Here is a 22,833-nt window from a genome sequence, read left to right on the forward strand (position 1 = left end):
GTGGGTCACAACTCACAGTTTGAAAAATAACCAGTGGGAGCGAACTGCGTTGTGTGAATGGGGGTTTCAGCTCCTCGATTTCCACAGGAAGGATCTACATGAGGATTTGTGCTCACAAAAAGACAGCCAAAAGGAAAGTAGTGAGCACAAAGCCATCTGTGAAGGACAATACATGCTCAAGATGGGAGAGCTGGCAGCCCAGTGGGAGCAGTGCCCTGAGGCCACAGGAATCCTTAACTTTTTTGTGACGGGGGGGTGTCTTGGGTCATGGATAGCTAGTCTCTAATGAAGGCTGCTTCCAGTCATTTGGGGCCATCCTCCCGCAGGTTGGGAAGGGAAGTTTTTGATCCTACAAGGTTTGTACCAGAACCGTCATGGCAGCCTTCGCCCTTGGTGGTGGGGGGGGGTGCTAAAACCTCAGAGCAAATGTGTTATAATGAGTGTGGGGGTTACCTTGGGGCAGAGGTGAAAGAAGAGAACACGTGTTCTGCCCCTGTGGCTCTTGATCTATTAGCCCAGGGTCTTGGAAGCTACAAGGCCAGGATGTGGTGGGGTCTTAGAAGCCCCGTAGTCTGGGTGAAGTGCTCCCAGGCTTCTGAGTTGTGACGTTGTGCTGCCTGTGTTTGTCGCCGTCCTTGACTCTAGCTCCCATCTAACTCACTGCCTCCTCTATCGATACATTGTAACAGAATGAGAATGTACGCAGGTACAGTATCTTTCTCTTCTTCCAGTTTTTTTCTCCAAGGTAATACGTGAATGACTCTGGCATATCTTGAGCAAGTATCGGCTATTTTATAGATGCCAGGCAATGTGCTAAGCACTTTATATACATCATTTCATTTACTTCTCTGGCCATGTTTATGATGTTATTATCCTAGATATATAGGTAAAGAAACCGAGACTGAAATAGGCATTTCTCCACAGTTACCCAGGTTTTAAACGTACAGCCTGAGATTTGAACTGGAGTCTTAGATATTGACCAAGAAACAGAGGAGGCAGACAAAGCACTTAAAACTTGCCAGGGCTAGGATTTTCGTCATGGATTATCCTAGATATACAGGTCAGTAAAATCGTAATGGGATACATCGTACAACCTGTCAAGTTTATTCTTATCTTTATTGAGGTTTGTCTAGCAGCAAGATTTCTAGAGCAGTCCTTGTCTAGTAGAAATCCAGACAAGATTTATGGTCTTGTGTGGTCAATGAAGAAGAAATGCAGTTCACCCAATTTGCACATGCGGAGGCTTTATTATTTTCTTTTCTTTTAAGAAGCATCACACTGTTAAATTGTCTTTCCAACATACCTTAACCTTGAAAGATGGAAGTCCATTATCTGTGCTTGAGGTTCTGGTAGTCGTAGATCTGACTTAATTCTAGAAAGTATTTCAGGTGTTTGGTGACCAGTTATCTAGACCATTGTATCCTTAAACATCCGTTAGCCTCCCCTTCCCCGACCCCCAGTCTTGATTGACTTTTTCATTAATATCTTTGAGATTTTAATTCAAAGTGGTAGAAACTTGAGTTTCATCTATCTGGACTCTCCTTCCACCTTCCCTGAGGGTGTGTATAAGTACCCCGGCCTGGTGGGGCATTTAGTTCCCACTGTTATAAATTCCTATTTAGTTCCCAACCTGGCACCCCGTGAGATATCCTTCATCTCATTAGGTCCTTGGCCAACTGTCTGCCGATGTGCTGGCCCTTTTGTTTCCAGTGGCTTTATCCCTGTGTGACACGAAACTCTAAGAAGGTATCTGAGGCATCTGCTTAGGCTCTTCTTACATCCACTTAATTATTTGGGGCCATGACACCTTCTCAGTCTCCACCCAGACGATGAGGAAAATATCCCTTTGTTTTTGAACATCTCAAACCAATACTGGGTTTTTTGCCAGCTCTCCAAGACACAGCCAAAGGCGCATTGCCTAGCAACCCCTCCCTGGGAACCTCTCAAGTCTAAGCTCTCACCACCTCTTCCAGTCTCCTGACTTTATATTTAGCCCTTCCGTTTTCTAGCTTGAGTACCTCTGTCTTTCCTAAGTGTTGGTCTTTTGAAATCCAGGAGCCAGGGAGTAAGTGCTTTTTCTCTGTTCTCTCTTACTTGTCTGGATCATTCCTCTGAATCAGTAAGCACAGAGGGTCTCAGCCCCTGCTAGAAGGCTTAAAAGGAGGTGTGTGTAGTGTAAGCCCTGACGGCTGGCTTTCCTTTTTGTAATAGGAGTGCCTAATAAGTTAGGCCTCAGAGCTTTGGTTGCTGGGGCATCCACTTCAAAGAGGCATTCATTTCAAAGATGGTTATCTCCAGTAAACACCTCTCCAGCTGCTAGATGAAGAGTCAGGCCACCTCTCCCTGTCAGACTTCTTTGTTTTAGAGCTCTTGGTTGGTTTTGATAACTGAGCATTTGGGCTGCTTGAGTTTTGTCTTCTTGTACCTTAAATTCCCACCCTGAACTGCAATAAAAGCAGAATCCCATGCACTCAGGCCCATGCACTCACTCCCTACCAGTGACCTCACTGGGTGCTCCTTGGTTTATAAATAATATCCCAGTCATATAAATAAACTTTTTTTTTTCTCAGAGTTCCCTGGTGGTTTATTGCTAATGCTGTTTTACAGTCATCATAAAAACCACAAGGGCCAGTCCAGCCACAATATTGGTTACCAATAGTCTGAGATCAGCACACAAGGAGGTGGGTGAAGGGAAGGTCTAGGACTATAGACAAAGGGAGTTATAGGGGTTATCAAAAAATGGTTTGTGTTTCCTGATTACTAGGTCTCATTTGTATGCATTATCTAGACTATCTGACCTTTAGGAGCTGCATCCTTAAAGCAGAGAAATTGGGGCTCACTTGTTTCCAAATTTGACTTTGGGGAACCTAAGGCACTGTTGGCTGGCAGTAGAGCACCCACCACCCAACCCCATCTTCGCTTTGCAGCTAGTACATCTCTCCTTGCTTTGATCATGTTACATATTGAGCTTGGTAAACATTTCTCCTTTTTTTTTTTTAAGATTTTATTTATTTACTCATGAGAGACAGAGAGAGAGGCACAGAAGCAGTCCCATAGAACAGGGAGCCCGATGCAGGACTCAGTCCCAGGACCCTGGGATCATGACCTGAGCCAAAGGCAGATGCCCAACCAACTGAACCACCCAGGTACCCCAAATATTTTTCCTTTAAAGAAAGGGTTAAAAAATGTTTGAAGCCCATTCCACTTAACTTTAATACTCTGTATTTAGCATAGTGGTTAGTAATACAGACCCTTGCCTATGACCCCACTGACCTCCAACCTCTACTGATGCCTAAGATCCACCAAAGTCTATTGGAAAGGAACAAAGTTGGTTGATGAGAGGAAGAAAAGAGAAGCATGCATCCAGCCCCCGCAAGGTCCCTGGAATTTGCAGAGGAAAGATTCAAGTCAGAAGTTGATAGTGAGCCTGTGAACTTCTGAGAACAAGGGGATTCCATACTCCTAAATGATGAAATACGGCACAGAGCAGGACCCCGCTGGCCCTTAGCTGGCCCTCCTCCTCTGTAAGGAGCCTGGCACCCTTCTGACACCCCAAAGATTAGAAGTATTGGAGGCATCCAGAGATCCTCCTTGGTATGGACAATATTTTCTAATGATACACAGAGTTGCCAAACAAATACCTGATAGGAACCAAAGGAGCCCGAGAAAAAGAAGATATGCTCTGTAGTCATTGCCACTGACTCATTAGTTTATAAATGCTTCTTGAGGATTCCTAGAAATAACAGGGGGACTTTTGGGGAAGACACTGAAGTATAGGTTCTGCTTAGCTGGGATACACTTAGCCATCACAGGACTGTCTCCAAAACAAATAATGCTGAAGAAAGTTTTTCTAATCTAGAAAGAAACATATACATTCAAACAAATACCACTGCAATTACTCTTGTTATTTATGTAGTAGGACAACTTCCAGCTGAAGGAGTAATCCACCTGAATAAGCATTTCCATGGTGTTACTTTTATATCTGAACAAGAATTCTGGTTTTGTTCCCAGCCTCCCCTCTGACTCATCATTGTGAAACTAAGAAATCATTTAGCCTCTCAGCACCTCAGAATCTCTCTTCTGTGAATGAGGATAATGGGTAAACCTTCTCTTGCTTCACTGAATTGTTGTGAAGTTTAATTAGATAATGTTTGTACAGCCCTTTGAACTCTACTAATTAAATTGATGTGTAAATATGGTGCTTCGTTTTATCAGGATGTCTTGACTGAACCATTTCATAAAGACTTAAAGATGACTGTGATAGGAGGATTCATAGGGGAAGGATTTTTTTTTTTTTTTTTTGATTCATGTGAACTCAATTCTGAGATCGTCAAATAGGCATCTGAAAATACTCAGTTGGAGTTCTCACTAAGAGGAGTAAGGATATAGCCTCATATTTGCTCAAGGGGTAATGGTTACTCTTTCATATCAGGGTAAACTTAGCACCTAGGCTGTACTTACTGTGCTCTGTGTGTGCTTTAGGTGTTGGCATTGTTTTTGTTTTTGTTTGTTTGTTTTTTAATTTTATTTATTTATTAGAGAGAGAGAGAGAGAGAGAGACAGACAGACAGAATACAAGGAGGGGAGCAGAGGCACAAGCAGATGCCCCACTGAGCAACGAGACCTATGCAGGACCCTGAGATCATGACCTGAACCAAAGTCTGATGCTTAACTGAGTGAGGCACCCAGGCACCCCATGGTGGCATTGTTTTTAAGGTCTTACGTTTATTCATTATATTTTACAAAGAAAACACTGGTGATTTATTTCACATATGTCATATAAAGATTCACACAACAATAGATTTGGAGTCACCTAGTAAGAAATTCATAGCTTTTGAAGTAGCGTGATTCAGTGTAGCTGGCCCAAGGGTTAGCCTACTTACCAATCAGAGATTTCCACCCACAAGAGAGAAATCTTAGACATGTCAGAAATCCTCTTATTAAATTTTCTGATGAGAAAAGTTTACCCTAAAATAATTATCCCAATTATTTCTGAAAATGTTTTAATAATATGTCTTTTTTTCTCTCAGAAATAAATTCATAGATGGATTAATTGGCTTGGGGAAAAAACACACAAGCCTTCCTCTGTAAACCTGCCTTGGGCTTTAGTATATAATTATATTTGTAAGCTGGAATTTTTTAATGATGATATCATAAGTATATGGCAATTAAATTTCATATGTTACTGAATATCCCAGAATATAGAATTGAAGTGTTTTATCAGGAACTTGGACAACTGATAAGAGTTTTGAAAACTATTAAATATTAAGGTAGGAGTTTGCAACAGCAAATGCTTCTGTAAAATCTAATAGCTAGTTTATTAAACTTGTAATGTTTCTTCTGTCGTATGTACTTCAGGAAGATATCTGCTGCTGGACCAGCATAACATAAAAGCACTTTGAACTGTTAGAAACTTCAAATTCAGCTTCTGATTCCTATCTTCTGAAATGGGTGTTCTGCCCTGAATCATCATCTGAATGAAAGCGTAGAATTCCTGGGATTCTATAGGCCCTAACTGAGGGCTTGGGAAAAGTGCGAAGTGCCTTGGTAAACTCTGGGCGTAATGACCCAGGTAGGTATAGTGTTGATATCTTAAGAAGAACGCAAATAAGTATTGATTATTATGCACTAAAGGGACAGGAAAGAAAACAAAATAGAGATCTAAAAGCAAAACATATTGCCTTGGGAGGCACAAAGACAAAATCGAATTTGAGCTTGCTGCTATATGGAAAGGAAACGGACATTCTATTTCTGGCTCTAAAATTCTGAATGAATCTCTATCCTCACCCACTGGGATTTTTAACTAGGAGGATGAATGTTCTAAGAAACAGTCAATTCTCTATTAGTTTAAGTCTAACTTTTAGCTTATTTTGGAAAACAAAACTTTTCCAGGTATCGGAAAATCTTTAACACTGGCTTTCAGCTCAGAACAAGACTAGATCTTAAAACCAAAGCAGTTTTCCGTGTACTGTGGGGGATTTAACTTTGCGGGGTTCTGGCCAGCCAGGAGCTAAAAGAACAACTCGGAAGGAAATGGCGGAAATAGCTGAGGGAAGAGGAATAATAGGATGAAGCTTGTTAGGGTTGTGTTGAAATTTGGAGGAATCTAGAAGACAGACCTTTTTTAGGTTTTTATCTTTTGTTTGCCATGGCCAAAACATCTTTTAAGGGAACAGTTACAGAATCTGAATACCTTTGAGTACTTCTGCAAAAACATTAAAAAATGCAGACCACTGGATGGATGGAATTTTATTCCTTTAGGTCCTAAAAAACCTCTCCAACGAACACTTTTGTTCACCTCAAAATTTCTTTAGAATGGCTGTTATAGTTTTCATTTATCCTTGGTGAAATGATGCCATCTAGAAAGAGGTAGTAAGGATTTGGGATATAGTATAAATGCATGTCAGAAGCAGGAGTCTGTATCAGAGGGGAGAATGGTGTTGGTTTTAGAGTGAGGCAAATCCAGGAGAGTCTGGGGCTGGTCAGTTGAAAGTGCTATTTGTACACCTTGTACCTCACTCCCCCACATCTAATGGCTGGCCCCTCTCCAGTTGCAAACCTGACCAATTTGCGGTTCTCCCCCAACACAAAGGTTTGGGGAAATTGCACAAACAAAACAAGGTTCTTGTTTTATGAAGAATGTCCTCATGAAATTTAACTTAGTGACCTGAGGCACAGTTCTTCCACAGGATTTCCCAAAGTTCAGAAGACACTCTCTGAATTTCTCAGTTCTTAGAGCTGATTTGAAGAATGGATTTATCCAGGTTACTCACATCTCCTCCCTGTGAACTTCTCCCATGTAGAGATACAACAAAAATGACAGGGACATAGGCAAATTTCATTTTAAGTAGTGAGACTGATCTCTACTAAGGATAAAATATTTTTAACTGATTAAGTAATCAAAGGATTCTTAAAAAGGGTTCCTTACTCTTGGAGACAAAATAAGTTCAGCATTTGGGGAGCTTTAATAAAAGAAACCAAAGTTCAGACTCAGTAAAAGACTTACCTCATCATTCCAGGGAGACCAGTAGTTCCCTATCCCAGCAAGAGGCTCAAGAGGCCACAGAAGTACCCATAGTTTCTGAGTTGAGATCTTGAATCATGGCCAAGAGTGGTTACTGATGAGATCTTCGTGGATCTCCACTATTGTTGAATTTTGGCTCTCCCTAAATACCCAAACAATCCATTGATAAAACTATCTAAGCTTATGGTTACAGAGTTGTGGGAAGATACTGTCTTGGCGGTCTATTAGGAAGAGTGGTGTCCTGGACCTTCCTACAATCATCAACCCTGTGAAGGTTAATTCTGAGCATCTCTTTCTAATTCCATGTTCAGTTGATGTCGCTTGCCATCTTGAGGTCCTATGGTAGGGGTATTTATGCCATAGAAGAGTTTTTATACCACAGAAATGATCAAATTCCACAAATCAGGGATTCCCCCCCCCCCCCCCCCAACAACTCCCTGGGAGCCAGTTTACCTTAGTAGTGTCTTGGAGTATGGAAGTAAAGTTGGGATCTTTAGATGTTGGAATTAGTTTTAAGGCAAGTCTTTCAATGTGTAGGCTTGCATAGGATTGGGTAAGGAACATAATACAAAAGTTTAGGATTGGTGGGTACAACAAGGTAAAGGATTTTGAAGCAAGGATTTTTCAAGGGTCTTGGAGAACAAATAGTCATGTGATACTATCTACTCAAAAGCTAAATAATTAGATATTAATTAAAATGAGTTTCTTAATAACTTCCCAGGACAGTGAAATTAATTACAACTTTGATTTTCTGAGCAAGAGCTTCCTGGAATAATAGTCATGTTGATGAAGACAGTGGAATAGTAAAGTCATATTAATGTATACAGTAAGCTATGTGGGTGTGGATGGTTTCGGTTCTCACATACAATGCTTGAGCCTTCAAATTATATAAGAATTAAGGATAGGTTTCCATGGAATTATCAGCAAAATAAATAAATAAATACATAGATAAATAAATCTCATAGGAAATAGTTATTTGAAATCACTATTCATTTTCAACTTAAAAAAAAAAAAACTCTGACTCCACATCCTAATAGCATTTAAAACCTGTTGGTGTTTAAATATTTAGCAAATATTTAAATAGCTTTTAATTCTATTTCACTGTCATCAGATATAAGAATTTAAATATATCACATTTGTATACTTGGGGAACTAAGTACATCTTGTCTAAGAAATTTCTTTTCAGTGTATTTAAATATATAATTAATGAACAACTTTATACTTCCAATCATTTGCCTCTACAAGACAACAATGTAGATAGATGCCTAGGAGTATTTATAATATCTGAGACAGATTTTATATGTACATTTGTTATAATTTGAGCACTAAATATGGTTTATATTATTTTTTTCTTTTCTTTAATAGAATGATAGGATGAGAATCAGATCCTTGATTCTGCAAAGATCAGAAATGAATTAGTTGAGAGAGAAAGAAAGGGACATTTAATTTGACTATACAACAGACAATGTTTGAATCATAGAAATGGAAGGCATTACTAACCTTCCCAGATCAATTCCTTCTTTAACTGATTGTGAATATTTCTAGTGAGGAATAAGGGCATTATACAGTTTCTCATTGTAAAGCATCTCCTCTTTCTTTCTTTCTTTCTTTTCCTTTCTTTAGGTTTGTATGATTTATTTATTTTTTAAATTAACATAATGTATTATTTACTTCAGGGGTACAGATCTGTGAATCATCAGTCTTACACACTTCACAGCACTCACCATAGCACATACCCTCCCCAGTGTCCATAACGAGCCACTCTATCCCTCCCCCAACCCCCCAGCAACCCTCCATTTGTTTCCTGAGATTAAGAGTCTCTTATGGTTTGTCTCCTTCCCAGGTCCCATCTTGTTTCATTTTTTCCTTCCCTTCCCACCATGAACCCCTGCCCTGCCTCTCAAATTCCTCATATCAGAGAGATCGTATGATAATTGTCTTTCTCTGACTGGCTTATTTCGCTCAGCATAATACCCTCTAGTTCCATCCACACCATTGCAAATGGCAAGATTTCTCTTTTTGATGGCTGCATAGTATTCCATTTTATATATCTACACATCTTTATGTGGAACATTTTCTTATTCTTAAAATATTCTCTGTAATGATCTGAAGGCTATTCCCTGTGTTCCCTCCTTCTTTCATTCTTACTTCTGAAAACATTTAGAGTAAATCTACCCTATTCAGTTTAACCGATTGATGACACTACCACAATTATTGGGTTTTGTTTTTGTTTTCAGTTGTTTGGTTTCTTTGGTTTGTTTTTCCTGAGATAAGCAGCCTTAGATTGTTCAACCATTCTTCTATTGCAGAGGTATTCAGTGTGTGGACCAGTATACTGGTCCATGACTCTTTCTTACCCTCTAGGAACCACAGGTCCACAAGGAGAAAAGGCTCCTGAGCTGGAATATACATCAGCATCCTGCTTCCTTCACTGAGAGAGCCTTGCTATGAAAAAAGAAAGCTCGCTGAATTAAACAGTGTGTTTAGTGAGAGAATTGTTTTACATCATGGCATGAGCTTGTTTACCCTGTTGCAGACTGGTAGTAAACAGTTAAACCAACTAGTTCAATAGCACTTGCTCCACATGACATGAGTTCTGGATCCATTCTAATCATTCTTCTCTAGAGTAGCCTCTAGAATTCAACCAGTGCTTCCAGAGAAACTCCGCTGAAAACATAGTGGAAAACATTATACCCTTGTATCTGGACTCTGTTTGCCTTAGAATAGCCTAATTGATTAATTGACTGATTGATTTTTCTTTTAGAGAAGGAAGAGGGGAGAGACAGAAGGAGAGGGAGAGAGAGAATCTCAAGTAGACTCTATGTCCAGCCCAACACCTGACACAGGGCTTCATCCAACAACCCTGAGATCATGACCTGAGCCAAAATCAAAAGTAGGATGCCCCACTGACTGAGCTACCTGGGCATCCCTGGTTTTTCATGAATTTTTATTTATGTATTTATTTTTAAAGATTTTATTTATTTATTTGACATACAGAGATCACAAGTAGGCAGAGAGGCAGGCAGAGGTGTGGTGGGGGAAGCAGGCTCCCTGCTGAGCAGAGAACCCGATGTGAGGCTTGATCCCAGGACCCTGGGATCATGACCTGAGCCAAAGGCAGAGGCTTTAACCACTGAGCCCCTCAGGTGCCCCTTTCATGAATTTTTAATCAAGTGCAACACCTGGTCAGAATTATACATTTATCTCCTCTTTAAATTCTCTTGTTACTTACAGTCGCCATCCCAAAGTGGGCTACGTATTAACTGCTCTGATTTTGTTCATTTACACATATAGGCTGTGCAGCTACTGCTGTGTTCAAAAACCAAAACATCTCAATCACTTTAAACAGCCACCTTTTTTTTTTTTTTTAATTTCTCATTATTTTGTGTTCAGCTGGTCAGTTATGGTGACCTTGGCTTGTTTCTTCTGAGTTTGACTGAGCTTTCTCTAGCATCTGCCTTCAGCTGGTTAGCTAGAGTCTAGTCTACAATGGCCTCAGCTGAAATGACTCAGCTTTCCTCCACAGGATTTGTATCGTCCAGTAGGCTATCTTGAGTTTATTCTCATGGCTGTCACAGGGTTCCAAGAGATATCAGAAGAATGCAAGACCTCTGTAAGATTAGCCCCAGAATAGAGTAGAGCAGAGAAAGGCAGAAAATAGACCTGAAGGAGAACAAAGAAGAAATCATCATCATGGTGCCAGTATGTTCTTCCAAGTTCTTTAAAAATATTTTTTAAATGGCACCAACAAATACTTTTCATAGAAAACCTCTATAGAACTTCTTACAGATGCATTGATCAACAGTTTTAGAAAACATTATTTAACTATCCCTGACATACCAATGAGAGCTTTCATCCAACCATGTTTCTCCATCATGTTAATAAGGGTTTAGTGAAAAAATTTGATGCTGCAATTAAGAAATCATCCAGAATCTTGGAACACTGGAAAAAATAAAATAAAATCACACACACAAAAAAAGTTAAAAGTTAAAAATAAATTAATTAATAAATAAATAGAAATCATCCAGGGTTTTCTGAACAGAAATGATCATCACTGCATTTAATTATAATAGCAAAATATTAGAAAGATTTCAGAACTGTATAACTTATTATGTTAATCTATATAAGAAATTATTTCATGTGGGTTTTAAGTTTCAAATAATTGATAAAATGGGGAGATGCTCACAATTTAATTTTAATGACAGAATGGTAGGATACATAAACACAATATTGGCAAAGTTATAGGTATCATATTTTATATATAACATATAAATATTTATATATCCTAGAAAAACAATAAAAATATACTTACTATCTTTGAATGTCATGATTATGTGATTTTTATTTTCATCCTAAACTTAAGATTTTTTCTAGATTTTTCTAAAATGGACATATCTGATGTCATCCTCAGAAAAAATTAATCATGTATTTAAGGTTTTCCATTTTGTAATTTTCCTGAGAACTAAAGTCAAGCATGCATTTCTTTCTATTTTGAAAATTGTTCATTTGATTATTGTGAGTCTGATATTCTCTAAGAAAACATAATGAACAGCTACAGCTGGGAGGGAAATTTGAATCTTTCTCAAAAGCATAGTAGCTGGATTTTAATATCTATTTCATCAACGTTTTCATCTTTAAAATATTTCCTGCAGCTATATCATATATCAATATATATGTCCTTTTTTCCTTTTTAAAGAGAATATTTACTTTCATTAACCATCTGTACAACTTCCATTCAGATCACTACAGCTTAAAATAGATCACTACCCTTTTGGAGCTCTGCAGTAACTAAGAACAATGGATAAAATCCATACAACAGTTCAGAAAAGTTCACACCACCCGCAGTTCAGAACATGATTCACCAAGCTTAGATTATATAAAAAGAATGATTAGAAATTAAATACCTCAATAAGGTATTTTTATTTACTTACTTATTTATTTATTTATTTATTTATTTATTTATTTTCTTTGTGAGCACTAAAAGTCTGAATTTTAAACTGATTCTTGGACTGGTGGCTCACATCCATCAGCTCATTCAACTTTAGCACTGGTCTCATCCCCAGTGGCTTCTCCAGAACAACTACTTTCATTGTGAAGCTCCATGAGCTTTCCCAACTCAAACTTGGCCTTCTTCAGCGTTTTTACTTTTCTAACAAAGAAAAACATCATGCAGTGAATAAATAGATTGACAAGGCCATTCTGTGTCTTTCCTGAGGCTATCTGGAATCAATTTCTTGGCCACTTCTTTCAAGTTGTTTTCTGCACCTCTCAGGTCATGATTTCCATCATCTTTTTCTGAATTTGGGGTGCCTGTCGGTGCTGAGCAAAATCTGATTGTTGTATTTTTCAGTAAAACCAACACAAAATAGACAAAGTAGTCTTGACATCAACATGAGCTTCAGTCATGGTCTGCTGGTTATTGACCATGAAGCACATTCTGTTGTGGATAAGATCCATTCCATGGATATTAGTAAGACAGTTTTTGCCCTGAACATCCTCAGTAATTAGCTTGAATTTTCTAAGTACAATTTCATCATTCTACAGATCAACAAGGCTCACTTTAAATACACGGCCCTTGAGGCCATCAGATCCTATTTTGGTTCTTTGTGTTCTTGTAACTAATGTTTTTCCAAAATTTCTTGCATTGGTCATAGCTGGTGCTTTCACATCATACCAGTCTTTCTTCAAAAATGGATCAACTGCTTTCTTCTTGGCTCCCTTTTGCCACCTTTCATAAGGTGCTTGTTCTTGTTGACCGCCGTGGCACTGCTCAGGGAGCCAAAAGGCTATGTTTTCTTTTTCTATTGGATTCCAAGAAGAAATAGGATTTATGACTATCTTTAGAACAGTGCTTAGTATCTATGCTAGACCTGATAAAAAGGAAGAAGTTCTATGGGCTAGGATAAGAAAGCAAGAGAAATAACATATTTCAAACATCAGTGCCTCATTGGTTATATTATTACGTGGTTGAGGAACCTATCAGATAGCTACATCTATTTTAGCTCCGATCATTTCCTTATGGCTTTTAATTTTTTTTTTAAAGATTTTATTATTTATTTATTTATTTGCCAGAGAGAGAGAGAGAGAGCGCTCAAGCAAGCACAGGCAGGGGGAGCAGCAGGCAGAGGGAAAAGCAGACTCCCACTGATCAAAGAGCCAATGTGGGACTCTCCTGGGATTATGACCTGAGCTGAAGGCAGACACTTAATCCACTGAGCCATCCAGGCATCCCAGCCTTTAAATTCTTATTTGTATTAAAAATCATATGTCGACAAAGTGACATTTAAGCCATCTGAAATGTTTATTAATTTTTTTAAGATTGTGTTTATTTGACAGAGACAGAGAGATACTGAGAGAGGGAACACAATCAAGGGAGTGTGAGAGCAAGAAGCAGGCTTTCCGCTGAGCAGGGAGCCCAATGCGGGTCTCAGTCCTAGGACCCTGGGATCATGACCTGATCTGAGGGCAGCTACTTCATGACTGAGCCACCTAGGCACCCCATGGAATGTTTAAATTAATAGTTTAAATGTAGCAGAAAGCCTCTGACAACACAGCATGTGTCTTTTTCTTCCAAGGGATGTAGAATGTGAAAATGAGTAAATCACCTCCTAGACACGATGGTTATAAAGATGGCCGCAAAATCTTTGATTTTCCTCTCACTAAAAAGTGGACTCTCTGTCCTTGAAATCCAAGTGGATTCTGTCACTGGCTAGCTGATAGAATATGACAGAAGTGATACTGTGCCAGCTCCCAGTTTCCATCCTTGAGCTAGTGGCAACTTCTGGTCCCCGTTTCTTGGAACACTCATTCTTGGAAGCCAGCTGCCGGAATCCCAAGCCACAGGAGAGGCCACGTCTGTGTGCTCCAGCTGATAGCCCCCACTGAGCTCCACCAAGCACGAACAGCAAGTGCAGCCCTGTGAGTCAGCCATCTTGCACAATCAGCCCAGTCACATCTTGGGATAGCTCCAGCCTTAGCCACCGTCAGATTCCAGCTCTATGAAAGACCCCCAAGGAAGACCCAACTCCTGAGCTCAGTCAACCCACAAAACCGTGAAATGTAATAATGAAGTGTTGTTTTAAGACACTAAGTTTGGGGATGGTATCTTAGTAATTAACAAAAATAATTGGAACATTAACCCCTGTTAGCTGGCACTGTCAGACTTGAAATAAAGTTAAGAAAATCATTCTAGAAAATGAACGGCAACGTAAGACGTAAGTTATCTTTCACTGCAGTGGAGAAATAGTGAGTAGAGCTGAGTATATCATATACCTTTCCAAGTCATATACAAACATAATGAATCAAAGAAACCAAGAAAAAATGAAAAGAAATTCCAAGGTAACATTGTGTTTAGAGTTGATGTGATACCATGACGTGTGCAGTACTTGACTATTTACTACAACCCTGAGAATTCAAATTATTATCATCTCATTGTTTTCTTTTTATTCACCTTCCCCCTCCCACTCCACCCTTCCTTTTCTCTACCTCCAATTTCCAAAGAGTTTTCACTCCACCCAACCTGGACAGGAGGCTGCTTCATGTCCAAAAGGCCCCCATGTTATTTACAGTGCATGAAATACGAAAGGATGCTACTCCACTGGGTGCCCATCTGGAGAAGTCTGGTAGCAATCTCAGAGGTGAAAGGGTCAATCCAGGCAGGATTTCATGCACAGAAGCCACCATGTGCCTTTCTTCTTCTGCTTGATCAAGAAATGATCAAATGATCACATTTCTTCCTAGAAACAGTGTATTCTGTACATCTTTTAAACCCATGACAATGAAACATTAGATATATAAACCTTTGCTATGCTCAAGGATGAAGGTGAAGTATTTTCCAACTCTGTTTTGCCTTCAGGTATTCCAAAGTTGATTACATCAGATATGGTTAAAGAAGGTGCTGCTGTAATCGATGTGGGTATCAACTACGTCCATGACCCAGTGACGGGAAAGACAAAATTGGTGGGAGATGTGGACTTTGAAGGTAATAAACTCTATCTCTTTTTAGGAGTGAAGCAAATGAAAAATTCTACTTTGCAGATTTTGATAGTGGAAAGAGAACCTTTGTATTTGATGCAGGCTTTAACTACATTATTGATCACTGCACCTCTTTCCTCTGAGGGACAGGAGTGTAATCATCACTTATTTCTACCTTTCCTTCCTCCCTCTTCCTTCTTCCCTTCTTTTCTTCCTTTCTTTATTTCTTCTTTTCTTTTCTCCTCTTACTTCTGGGAGAAAAATATAATTACACCATTAATATTTAGTTTTAAGATTAAAGTCCTTATAATGCAGGTTTTTAGTGAAAGAACTCAGCTGGCCTTTTGTACCAGGCATTATTTTGATTTTTTTGAAGTGTGTCTCTGTCCTTTGCCCTCTGTGCTGTATCTTCAGCCATTCACTCTTAAAACCAGAAGGCATCTTGGGGTGTGTTTGCTAATCCTAACAATATTTCAAATCTAGAGAGTTACCTGGTTAATTCAAGACAACATTCTTTACTTGTGTTTTAAAGGGGATGAGGAAGAGGAACTAGATTAACATTTCTGTGGCCATTGATGGAGATAAGGCATCAAATGAGTAGTAACAAACAATTCTAACTCCATGCCTTATCTCTACTGAGCCCCTGCAAAGATAGTTTCCCCGTAATCCAATTTTCCTTCCAATATCTTCATCAAATGCTTATATGCATTCAGGTTTTCAGTATAATCTAGGAATCTTAGATGTCCCATAAGATATGAATTTAGTCAAGTAAATGGAGATTTTTTTCATATTAGAAATACTATCTATATTGGATTGATCATCTGGCCAAAAAAAGCAAGGCCATGTCAACAACTGTATCAACTATACCTGTGTCTTTATAGACAAACTGAAAAGAATAATAGATGATGCCCTTTTTAAAGTAATTCCAAATTTTACATTTTTTCTTAGAATCTGGTCATCAGCCAATGGTTTACCCAAGTCCAAGCATGGTATTGAATGAAACCAAACACCCAGGCACCCAAGCATACTGCCTGAGCCTGGTGCTTAAAAAAAGAAAAGAAACTCCAAGGACACTTGTACTGCAGTACATTGTGGGGACAGAAGTGCAAATAAGAAATAGTGGGGAGAACACACTGCTGTCCTCACAGGCTGTCATTCCCGCGGTCCCTGCTAGGGATGGAGCTTCCCGTGAAGAAGTGTGGCTCTCCATGTGACCATGGGCGCTTGTGTGTATGTGTGTGTCACGTCTATGTGCCAAACTCTTTAGGAAGTGACCTCATTTCTTTATTTCATTTGTCATGTCCAATCAGTAATGTCAGGTATCGATGATTTATTTGAATTTCTCAACACAAAAAGAATAAAGGAAACATTTCATTTTAAAACCTGACCTTATTTTATTTCTTATCCTTGTACGGTCATTCTGCTTCCTGATAACATTACAGTTACCACGCACTTACTGCAAAATCACTGTACGCTTATGATGTACCCAGGTAGCATAGGCAGAACCCAGCATGAGGCAAGAAAAGCAGATATTTGCAGTGCACAACCTCGACCATGCTGGTAGGGCAAGCTTCCCCAGCAGTTCAACACATCTTTTAGGATCCTTCTCTCATGTGCTTGCCCATGGGTCTCAGACAATTTCCGTGCATTCTTAGGTGTAGCCCAGAAGGTTCTTTGGCTTGTGGGGGTATTCTACAAACATTAAAAAAAAAAAAAAGTGGGCATTTTGGGGTGTGTGCATATGCTCATATCTATGTGTGACTAGTCACACATAGATAATATACCTCAGATTGCATATCCCTCCACTTGGTAGAATCTATTAAACTGAACAGCAGTTACGGGTATCTAAATGTATAATGACACTTTAAAAAAAGGAAGTGGCAAAAAGAAACAAGGATATAAGATAACCGGGAAAGAACACCAGGCTGGGAGACTGGGAGGTGCTTTTAGACCTAGGAACTGATGTGCTTTCTGGTTGTTGGCGATGTTACCAGTTAAATGGCAACAGTAATAACAGAGGCTCTTCCCAGCCCTAACGCTTGGTGCATCTTGGACCTTGGACGTTTAGCTGAGTGCTCCCGAATGAGTAGGTAAAAACACAGCCACCTTTGGAAGGTCAGGATCTTCTAATCCTGTCATAAGGTATGCCCATCTGCTGGATTATATTACTCCTGTTCCCTGCCCCTGGTTCGTAGACCCAGGACCCTAAGAAGACCCAGACTTGGTCAAGAAGGCCTTGCCAGCGAGGACATGACTCAGGCACCCAGAGGGGCAGGCGGGTGATGGGTTTTGACAAGTTGCTCTTCAGGTTGTTCATCGGGACTTCACCTGAGGTGAGGGATGATCCCTCGGCTGAGAGGGAGGAACTTGGACTTGGCTTAGGCCACAGAACTTAGAGGGAGCACTTGGCTGCAAAGTGCCCTCGGAAGAATGTGGTTGCTTTGTGAGTATCGGTGAGCATTTTGCTCTAACCATACAGCCAACAGAAACAAGTGGACGCCAGTAAAGTCAACCGCGAAAATAAGTCGTCCTTTCAGAAATGTGCAGCTCGCTAGTAAAGGGAAACAGGTGGCCTTTGGTGGGAACAATTTTTAAAGAATAATTTCATTAACTGACCCCCTTAGGGAAATAGCAGAAATAGGTAAATAATGTAAATTCAATGATTTGTAAAACCAGGAGGCATTTTGTCTTTTTGCTTTCTAAGAAAATGTGGATGCCTACCAGTAATCTGCTGTATTATTAGATGTTTCGGCCTCACTTTTGAATCGGGCTCCTCATTTATGAGTGATATCTTGTATCAGACACAGCATGAGAGCTCCCTTACCCTATACTATAGTTCTTGACGAAAGGTGACATAAATCACCCTAAATATTTCTTTTTGATGTTCATGTCAGGGGTTTGTTTTAATTTAGATATAATGTGCAACAGATGCATCTTCCTTCATCTACAAGTGTTTCTCGTTCTCATTTTTCCCTCTGTTCCATTCTCTGCTTCCTTCCCTCTTTGTTCTCCAGAGCCCAGAATAGAATCGAGTAGCCCTTCTTGAGCTGGTGGCCTGGTATGGGGGTCATGACTCAAGGTGGCCTAGGGAGAAAAGATTGTCTCTCCATTCATCAGTCCTCCAACAATCGTGTGACGCCTCCGCCATAAAATTGCCAATATTCCTAGAGAGGAGGCAGGCAGATCTAGTAGAAAATTATATGGAGGGTAAGGAAGGTGGGAGAAGCTTTCTGACATGGGGACACCCTCTTCTCAGATCATTTGGAATTATTTTTTATTTAGTAATAATAGTGTTTGAGAGTTGCTTACTGTCCTTTCTCAACCTTTTACCTGAATTATTCATTTAATCCTTATGATAACCCTATAAGGCATTGTTATCCCCCATTTTACAGAGGAACATGGAGCCTGGGCATCATCCCTCAGCTGACGCATGATGGGACACTGTGGGTTCATAGCCAGGCACTTGGAATTTCAACCCTGTGTTGTCTCCACTACTCTGTATTTCACTGGGTTAGTACTTTAGTTTTGAGACACAAACTTATTTCTTTTATGTTTCCCCCAGGATATGTGTGATAGTAAGTTCTAAAAGTGCCTAGATAACAGTATCCACATCCACCTGTCCTCACTCTACCTGGTCTAATGTGCCCAGATTCCAGTTACCGCGGTTTAGGGACGGAAGGACAAAGTAGTTGAGAGTTCAGGGAGCGTGCCGTATTAACTGTAGCCACAGGCAGTGTGCACTCCTCTGCTCACTCTTCCACCTGCAAATCATGATGCAAATAACCGATGTGCCCTGTGACCAGCAGCTGATGACGTCCCTTCCTTCAGTTTACATTCGTGGTACACCTTTACTTGGTTCAGATGACCCCCACTACTAAGCCACATGACATTTTGCAAAAAGAGATCCCAGACCGAGGGAAGTGCTAGGAAAAAAATGGAAAGCAGTGATGTGGACGGTAGAGTTTGCAGTAGGTGACATGGGATGTCGGGATCGCCACCACTTGCCCTTGGCGAGGTGCTGGGTACACAGCTGGAGGAACTCAGCGAAGGCGAGCTCACCCACGAAAACGAGGAAAGCGGTGCTGGCGTAAATCTTCACATTGAAAGAACTCTCTTTCGTGACGTTGAAAGGGCAAGTACAAAATGGTGGAAGCAGACTCAGATTTGGAAAGGAATCTAAAATTCCCCAAGGAGTAGGGAAGATACTTACCCAGTACTGCATGGTGTATAAGCAGAAGAACTCAAAACACTGTTCAAACTACTCTTGATAAGTCTTTGAAAATAAATAGAACACATTAATTCTCAATGTTTCTAATGTTTTCAATAAATTATGGCATACTAAATACATGTTTTCCTACTATTTTCAATTCCCTATCCATGTACAAACCATAGGAAGAGAGTTTTTAATATTATGACAAACATTTTTATAGGTCATTGAACACCACCAACAAAACCATTCCTCTCTGCATGCCTTGAGGAGTTCATAGGGCCTTGAAGTTATTACTAAATTGAAATGCTATTTTGGTTTAAGTTGTTCCTTAATTATAGCATTCAAGATAGTTCATCATTGCTTCCAAAATTTGACAAATGCACACCCTTCCCCTTCTATTACCTGAATGAGCCTCTCCCCTCTAATTTAAGGCATTGCATGAAGAAACAGTATTTAAAAGCATCCGTGATAAAATTATTTTGTGTCTAAGAATTGTTTTCCTTACTAACAACACACAATAAATAATCTATCTTGAAAAATTTAGATTTGCTATACAGATTTTTAAAAATAGCAACAAAAACAATTGGACCTATCTACTTTCACCTGGTCATTTTCTACTAGCAGCTTTGAAAGAAACTTCATGCATTTCTCACAAAGAAGAGTGTATCTTCATAAGGTAGAAACAAGAGATTATGTGGCATGAATTGTAAATCACTTCTGACTGGGAAGCCGTCTGGAGCACTGGACAAGCTCATAACTATACTGCTTTTATGACTGCAATTTGCTGAATGGATTCGGTGAGCCGAACTATCTAATTACTGACTTCCCGTGCTGTTAATTCAGCTAACTTCATTCACGCTGGCAAATTCTCAGGCCTCATTTGCACCTCGTGGCTACCACACAGATGTTTCTACAATCTTCGGCAGCTTTTAGTAGCTTCGCTTCAGTTTTATGAGGGATTCCTCAGGGACTGCAGTGGAACGAAAGGAACTGGAACGTCTCGCTCCTTCTTCCCTCCCATCTTTCCTCCCTGTGTTCCGTCTCTGAGCACACCTCCGCACTCCTTGTCTGGACCAACGCAGGGAACAAGACAATGCTGGGAAGAACTGCTGACGAGGAAGGAACGAAGTAGGAACAATATGGAGCTTTTCTCAGTCAGAATAGGTGAGGCTAATGTCTAAGAGCAATTCTGTCCGCTGACTTAAAGTTAACAGGAATACATAGAAATTACTGAGAAAAGTCTAAAGGTACATTACAGTGTCAACGAAACAGTTTTAAATTATAAAAGTAGAGAAGCCACATTATTTGGAAAAGAGTGTCGACTCTGACGCAACCATTTTTTTTTTTTTTTTTTTAACTGTACTTGCTTCCAGATATCTTGTGTGCCTATGTTAGGTAGTTTGAGGAATATGTGACTTATACCCTTAGGTTTTTATCAGCTGTTTTCCACACTGAAGCCCTGGTTCCTGGTTATGTTTAGTGAATATATCATAGTTTGCCTCACTCTGTCTCTTTTTTAAATGCAGTTTCTGTTTTTCCCCCTCTAAGGATGATACTGGAGGATAGGTTAAGTAGTCATTACAAAGGGACCCCAAAAGAGATGTGTTTCAACCAGCTAGTTTAGCTCTCTCCTGCTAACGTCTGGAGTTAGCTCTTCTTCCTTCAGGGATGACTCTTTTTTCAAACTGTTTGTATTCACTTGATAAAAGTTCCATAAGGAAGTACTAAACACCGTGTGGCTTAAATAACAGAAATTTATTTCTCACCATTCTGGAGGCTAAAAGTCAGAGATCAAAGTGTCACCAGCGTTGTTTCTCCAGGACGCAGAGGTGGCCAACTTCTCCCTGTCTTCACATTGTCTTTCTCTGTATATTTCTGTGTCCAATTTTCCTCCTCTTGCAAGGACACCAGCCATATTAAATGAGGATCCACCCTAATGGCATCATCTTAATCACCAAATGTAGTCACATTCTGAGGTACTGATGGTTAGGACTTCAGCGTATGAAGTTGGGGGAGACACAGTTCAGCCCATAACACTGTTCCACTTGAGCGTTCTCTTCTTATCTACACAGCTGAAGTTGAATTGCCTCCTTATCCATGTTTTCTTCCATTGAAAGGTGAAAGAGAGATAAAGACAAGTGGCTGCTCTTTAAGAAAATTGATCAGAATATAGCCACAGGTCCACTCCACAGGGAGGGAAAGAGGTGTGGAATCCATCCATAGTCTCTAGATGGGAAATCATGCTTGGATGAAGAATGATCCATTCTGTACGTGCGAACTTGAGAACTGATCTCTTACTCGGAATAGAGAGAGATTTCTTCATCCAGCCCCCACACACCATTCAGTCTACCTTTAATTCATTTGGCTGTGAAAACCTCCATATACAATCTCATTGCTTGCTTTTTTGTCAGTTTCAAAGCGTGATCCACTTATCAGCTCTTTCCTGTGGAGTTAGTGGACGCCCAATGTCAGTGAAGATACCTTGGCTTAGATCGTCCAGTATTAACCATGAACTCTGTAGATAAAGTATATGTAGATTTGTAATATGTGAATAGTACAATCTCACCACAATGTCATCAGTTCTAAGTAAGCTTAGTTTTATTATTCAATCATTGGTAAAGACTAGACACTTTTGGTTTTTATTTTTATTTTTTTTAGAGAGAGAGCGTGCATATGAGCGGGTGTGGAGGAGTGAACAGAGGGGGAGAGAGAGAATCCCATGTCTCCATGCCCAGCACAAAGCCTGACATGGGGCTCAGTCTCACAATCCTGAGATCATGACCTGAGCCCAAATCAAGAGTTGGGTGCTTAACCAACTGAGCTACCCAGGCGCCTGAAAACTAGACACTTTTTGACAACTTCATGCCATGTTGAAAATCGAGTCCCTTTGTGGTTTCCAATTCTTAGGTCTCTTTACTGACCTTATTTTTGATCTCTTGATCATTACTGATGTCTTCTGTGCAGCCCTTCAAATTCACTAAGCCATGCTTTTACTGAAATGCATGCCATGCAATATATTCAGGAGTCGGAAAAATAGCAAGGGGAATAGATCTAGGTCTTACCCTGACTCAGATGCCATCGACAACTGGTCCCAAATAGGACAGGCGTATGAATTACCACCTATCGTGACCAAACAAGAAAGAGAAACCCACACAGGGAGGCGTGTCAGGAGAGCGTGAGGTCTGCTTCGGGCAAGCTCCTAGGAGGGGAGCCAGCTGGGGTCATCCCTGAGCTTCCTTCTGCCCTGCTGGTCTTGCTGTGACACATACTGGCCCCAGGTGACCTACCTCTTGAGAACAGGTTCCTAGAGTACCAAGGATAGATCAGAGTGGGTGAGGCGAGGATCCCAGATACGTAGAATAACAATAGAGGATAGGCCAGCCTTGACTGAATTGGGTCATTTGGCCGAGAAGTGGGCTAGAAACCTCAGATGGGAACCTGCAGAGGATGCAGGACCTTCCAGCCTCAAGAGATGGGGCTGTTGCTACTGCTCTGAGGCTCTGCTGGAGATCAAAGGCCTGGGCCAGGCACTCCCTAGAGACACTCCAGTAGTGAGAACAGTAGTAGTAGTTCTAGGCAGTTTTAGGTAAGTACGCTCTGGGCAAACCTGCAGGAATGAGGGACA

At 40.2% G+C, this 22,833-nt stretch overlaps 1 protein-coding gene and 1 pseudogene across 5 annotated transcripts in view; one reads left to right on the top strand and one right to left on the bottom strand.

Moving 5' to 3' along the window:
- Positions 1–22,833, top strand: part of MTHFD2L (methylenetetrahydrofolate dehydrogenase (NADP+ dependent) 2 like) — a 128,596-nt gene that overhangs the window by 84,833 nt on the left and 20,930 nt on the right. For 2 of the 5 annotated variants that reach the window (XM_059385218.1, XM_059385222.1), the window contains 2 exons: positions 14,880–15,005; positions 15,947–16,380. The exons of 1 other annotated variant lie outside the window; for it this stretch is intronic. In XM_059385218.1, the coding sequence (XP_059241201.1) occupies positions 14,880–15,005; positions 15,947–16,212 (392 nt within the window). In that variant the 3' untranslated portion in view covers positions 16,213–16,380. Of the gene's footprint in view, positions 1–5,358; positions 5,541–14,879; positions 15,006–15,946; positions 16,381–22,833 lie in introns of those variants that run through there. 2 more of the 5 variants (XM_059385227.1, XM_059385238.1) reach the window with 2 other exon arrangements.
- Positions 12,017–12,777, bottom strand: LOC132015985 (small ribosomal subunit protein eS1-like; annotated as a pseudogene).

This window comes from Mustela nigripes, chromosome 1, assembly GCF_022355385.1.
Source record: "Mustela nigripes isolate SB6536 chromosome 1, MUSNIG.SB6536, whole genome shotgun sequence".
Classification (NCBI taxonomy): domain Eukaryota; kingdom Metazoa; phylum Chordata; class Mammalia; order Carnivora; family Mustelidae; genus Mustela; species Mustela nigripes.